The sequence below is a fragment of the Lygodium microphyllum genome, chromosome 3 (genome assembly GCF_053477565.2).
Source record: "Lygodium microphyllum isolate KBCC chromosome 3, Lygodium_microphyllum_v1.1.10, whole genome shotgun sequence".
In the NCBI taxonomy this organism is placed as follows: Eukaryota; Viridiplantae; Streptophyta; class Polypodiopsida; order Schizaeales; family Lygodiaceae; genus Lygodium; species Lygodium microphyllum.
Genome location: NC_141137.1, coordinates 90244384 through 90248355, shown reverse-complemented (window position 1 = coordinate 90248355; position 3972 = coordinate 90244384). Strand labels below are relative to the sequence as shown.

The 3972-nt window shown below is 41.8% G+C and overlaps 1 protein-coding gene across 1 annotated transcript; it reads left to right on the top strand.

Moving 5' to 3' along the window:
• The first annotated feature begins 1031 nt into the window (after positions 1-1031).
• Positions 1032-3418, top strand: LOC148038611 (large ribosomal subunit protein uL3). Its single transcript, XM_087673833.1, has 4 exons — positions 1032-1213; positions 1895-2005; positions 2087-2391; positions 2534-3418. The coding sequence occupies exons 1-4, from the start codon at positions 1129-1131 to the stop codon at positions 3197-3199; spliced, it is 1167 nt and encodes a 388-aa protein (XP_087529959.1). The 5' UTR covers positions 1032-1128; the 3' UTR covers positions 3200-3418.
• The last annotated feature ends 554 nt before the right edge of the window (positions 3419-3972 follow it).

The window sequence follows — 3972 nt, the reverse complement described above, 5'->3', positions numbered from 1 at the left end:
AACTTCTAATGGGACTAGAACACCAACCACAACCACTACAAATGCTACCACCAACTGAAGCACGACTACTTCATCTAACACAAACTCCAAGCAACACCTATTAGCCAAACCAAAAGCAACAACGCAAGGAGACAAGAGCTTGCACTTCATCTACAATATTAGATGCAAACAAAATGGAAATGTCTACGTATGTCACACGACGAACATTCAAAAAAGACTCTAGTAGCACAAGAGAAGACTTGTCAGAAAGATGAAAAAGGACATCCAAACCTACCCACACCTCGAAGAAAAATTTGAGTTTAGCATTGACGCCATAGTGAATAGCATAGAAAAGGCCAAGAATTTGGAGCAAGAAATGATTCTGAAAAAGAGTTCAACTAATGCAGGCTATAACAACCTATACGGACACCCAATGAGATGTTTTAGAAGAGAAGAAACTTGATTTAGAATATCAAAATATTATATACGATGTATTTCATGCTTTGCGACACTTAATAAATATATACACCTATCTCACTTTGTACTTGATTTATCTCTTTTAGTTTTTTAAAAATCAAGTATATTGATCATTCCTCAAAAACCAAACAAACAATCAATAGAATTGTTAAATTTTCAACATCCACAATAAATAGAATACCTTAACTTTTTATCGGATATTGTTCCTCATAGAAATTTCACACCTCGACCATGAGGCTGCATATGTCAACCTAGGTTTCAAGTTAGAAGAACTCAGGCTCAAGATCACCTTGGTGCTTCGGAAGTACTTAGCCTCAACAAAAATAGAGAATAAGACGCATAGAGACTAAGGCGTCTCTCCGGCTCAAGGAAGGCTGATGCAGAGACGGGCTTCGGAAAAAGGGCTAACGCTTGGATGGGCATCGGGTTCCCTTGGCCGTTCGCAAAAACAGACACAATAGCATAGCAGGGCTAGGCCCAGTGTGAAGGCGCCCTTAAAACTATACTAAATTTTCAGAAAGCAAAATTTATTAACCCTCAATATAGAAGCTCTATCTGGCGCTAGGGTTTTTCTCTTCGTTTCACTCCCTCTCGCTGAAGTGTAGGGAGAGAGTGGTTGTGTGAGGGGGTGGGCTTGTGGGGTGTCTGTGTGTTGCAGGAGAGGGAGCCAGGATGAGTCACCGCAAGTTCGAGCATCCTCGACATGGATCCTTGGGCTTCCTGCCCCGTAAGCGCGCACGCCGCCATAGAGGGAAGGGTAAGCTCTTCCTCCTCCTTTTCGTTATTGCCTCTGCAGTTTTAGTTTGCACGCATTGTTGCCTTTTTGCTTCAAGGCTGTTCCTTGAAATGTCTGTGTTGTCTTGCTAGATTAGATCTGTTAATGGTAGTATCTAAGCGTGGCATCACGAGTCAGACTGATTTATTGCCTGAACAGACAATATAGCCTTTCCTGCGGAGTTATTACTGTTTGATGGGTGTGCTATTGATTAGTTAGCGTCAGACTTTGCTAGATTTTGGTATGCTTCGGCATAAATTCCTGATTTTGCGTGCCTGAATTGGGCACTGATTGACTGTTATGACCGTGAGGCACAAGGACATACCCTATTTGGAGTTGCAGTGTACCGAATTAGTTCTGCATTCTGGAGTAGCAGAGATTGGGATTAGGCTGCATGTGGGCTTATTTGCAGTCTGTTACGCTCTTGATTGTTGCAGGGGTTTTTGTACTCTCTTATGCTCTTGGTTGTTACAGGCTTGTTTACAGTTTGATATACTCTCGATTGTTGTAGGCTTACCTGTAATCTGACATACAGATATTCGGATTGGACCTGAATAGGCTTGTTTGTAGTTTGATGTTCTTGTTATGGTGTGATACGTGCTTTTTGGTTGCACTGGAAATATGTATGGCGATTACTTTGCTAAATACTGTGACTACTTGCAGTGAAATCCTTTCCTAAGGACGATCCTTCTAAGAAGTGCCACCTGACTGCCTTTTTGGGATACAAAGCTGGCATGACCCACATTGTCAGGGAGGTGGAGAAGCCTGGATCCAGTAAGTGCTTGATAGTCTTCTGTTTGTATTGACTGGTTTTGTCAATGTCTTGAACGTGAGCTAAATTTGGCCTTACTTCAGAGCTTCACAAGAAGGAAACCTGTGAGGCAGTGACAGTTATCGAGACCCCACCCATGATTGTTGTAGGCCTAGTTGCTTATGTGAAAACTCCTCGTGGCTTAAGGACTCTAAGCACACTTTTTGCTCAGCATCTCAGTGACGAACTGAGAAGAAGGTTCTACAAGAATTGGTACAAGTCCAAGAAGAAAGCTTTTACCAAATACTCTAAGAAGTATGAGGGTGATGAAGGCAAAAAAGATATTGAGTCAGAGCTTGAGAAGATGAAAAAGTATGCCAGTGTTATCCGTGTCCTTGCCCACACTCAGGTAATGAGCTTTGCATGCCTATAATTAAAGGAAAGTTTGTTACAGCAGAGCGTTTGTCATGATGTTATTATCTATATCTACTAGTGAATTGTAACCTGCTAGTTATTCACAGGACCTGATTCTTGGCTCAACTTTGTCTCAGGTTAGGAAGCTGAAGGGTATCAAGCAGAAGAAGGCCCATTTGATGGAGATTCAAGTGAATGGTGGTACTGTAGCAGAGAAAGTTGATTTTGGCTACAAGCTTTTTGAGAAGGCTGTACCAGTGGATTCTGTGTTCAGCAAGGATGAAATGATTGATGCCATTGGAGTCACCAAGGGTCATGGTTATGAAGGAGTTGTGACAAGGTGGGGTGTCACAAGGCTTCCTCGCAAGACACACAGAGGTCTCCGTAAAGTAGCTTGTATTGGAGCATGGCACCCTGCACGTGTTTCCTTTACTGTAGCCAGGGCTGGACAGAATGGTTATCACCACCGCACTGAGATGAATAAGAAGGTTTACAAAATTGGGAAGTCTGGGGATGAATCACACAAAGCATTAACTGAGTTTGATCAAACTGATAAGGACATCACTCCAATGGGTGGTTTCCCTCACTACGGAATTGTAAAGGAGGATTATGTGATGATTAAGGGTTGCTGCATGGGTCCAAAAAAGAGAGTCATTACGTTGAGGCAGTCACTCTGGAAGCAAACTTCTCGCAGTGCTCTGGAGGAGATCAAGCTCAAATTTATTGATACATCATCCAAATTTGGACACGGTCGTTTCCAGACAACACAGGAGAAGGCCAAGATTTTTGGTAGGGTGAAGTGAATAGGTGGTAAACATCATAGTACTTCCGGCTGAGTTTGAGTTTTGGCTTGTTGCATTGTGAGGAGGATGAGATGCTATTAGACAATCAGAGAATTGAAATGATGTTTATTTGCTGGCACCTAGTCCAAGTACTTTTTTCCAGTTGGGCAAAATCCTATGCTAATGCTCCTGCTTTTTATGTGACTTTTGTTCCAAAGTTAAAGAATTGCTGTTCTTGCAGTGTATTCTATGTAGGTTTCAAGTGTTTGGAAGAGTAAAGTTGAAGGGTTTGTGAAATACAGAGTGCACTATAAAGACATCGGATAATATGTTGGTACAGCAGAGTAAAGATTGGCCTGTATTGGATCTCTTATCTAATTTGGCTGTTAACTTCTGGGTGTTCATAATAAATTCCCTGGAAGTGCGAGAAGTTGAGAGCATATGGGGAGTAAAACTCTGATTTCAATCTTGGCAGTCAGTAATATGAGAGAGAGAGAGAGAGAGAGAGAGAGAGAGAGAGAGGCAACAGCTATGATGTTTGACCAGTTGATGTTTTTTGAGAAGTCAAACACTGCAACTTTTCAAAAAGAAATGCCTGTGTGCTAAATTGAACCAGCCAGAAGTGTGCAGCCCTTGCAAAATCAGTGGAATTGCTTGAGCCTGAGAGAAACTTCATAATGTTCTAGACAATCAGAGAATTGAAATGATGTTTGTTTGCTGGCACCTAGTCCAAGTACTTTTTTCCAGTTGGGCAAAATCCTATGCTAATGTTCCTGCTTTTTATGTGACTTTTG

Bases quoted from the DNA above. Each gene is read 5' to 3' on its own strand.
- LOC148038611 (XM_087673833.1), top strand. From the start codon at position 1,129: ATGAGTCACCGCAAGTTCGAGCATCCTCGACATGGATCCTTGGGCTTC. The intron at 1,214-1,894 runs GTAAGCTCTTCC...GACTACTTGCAG, and splicing joins ACGCCGCCATAGAGGGAAGG to TGAAATCCTTTCCTAAGGAC. The intron at 2,006-2,086 runs GTAAGTGCTTGA...GCCTTACTTCAG, and splicing joins GGTGGAGAAGCCTGGATCCA to AGCTTCACAAGAAGGAAACC.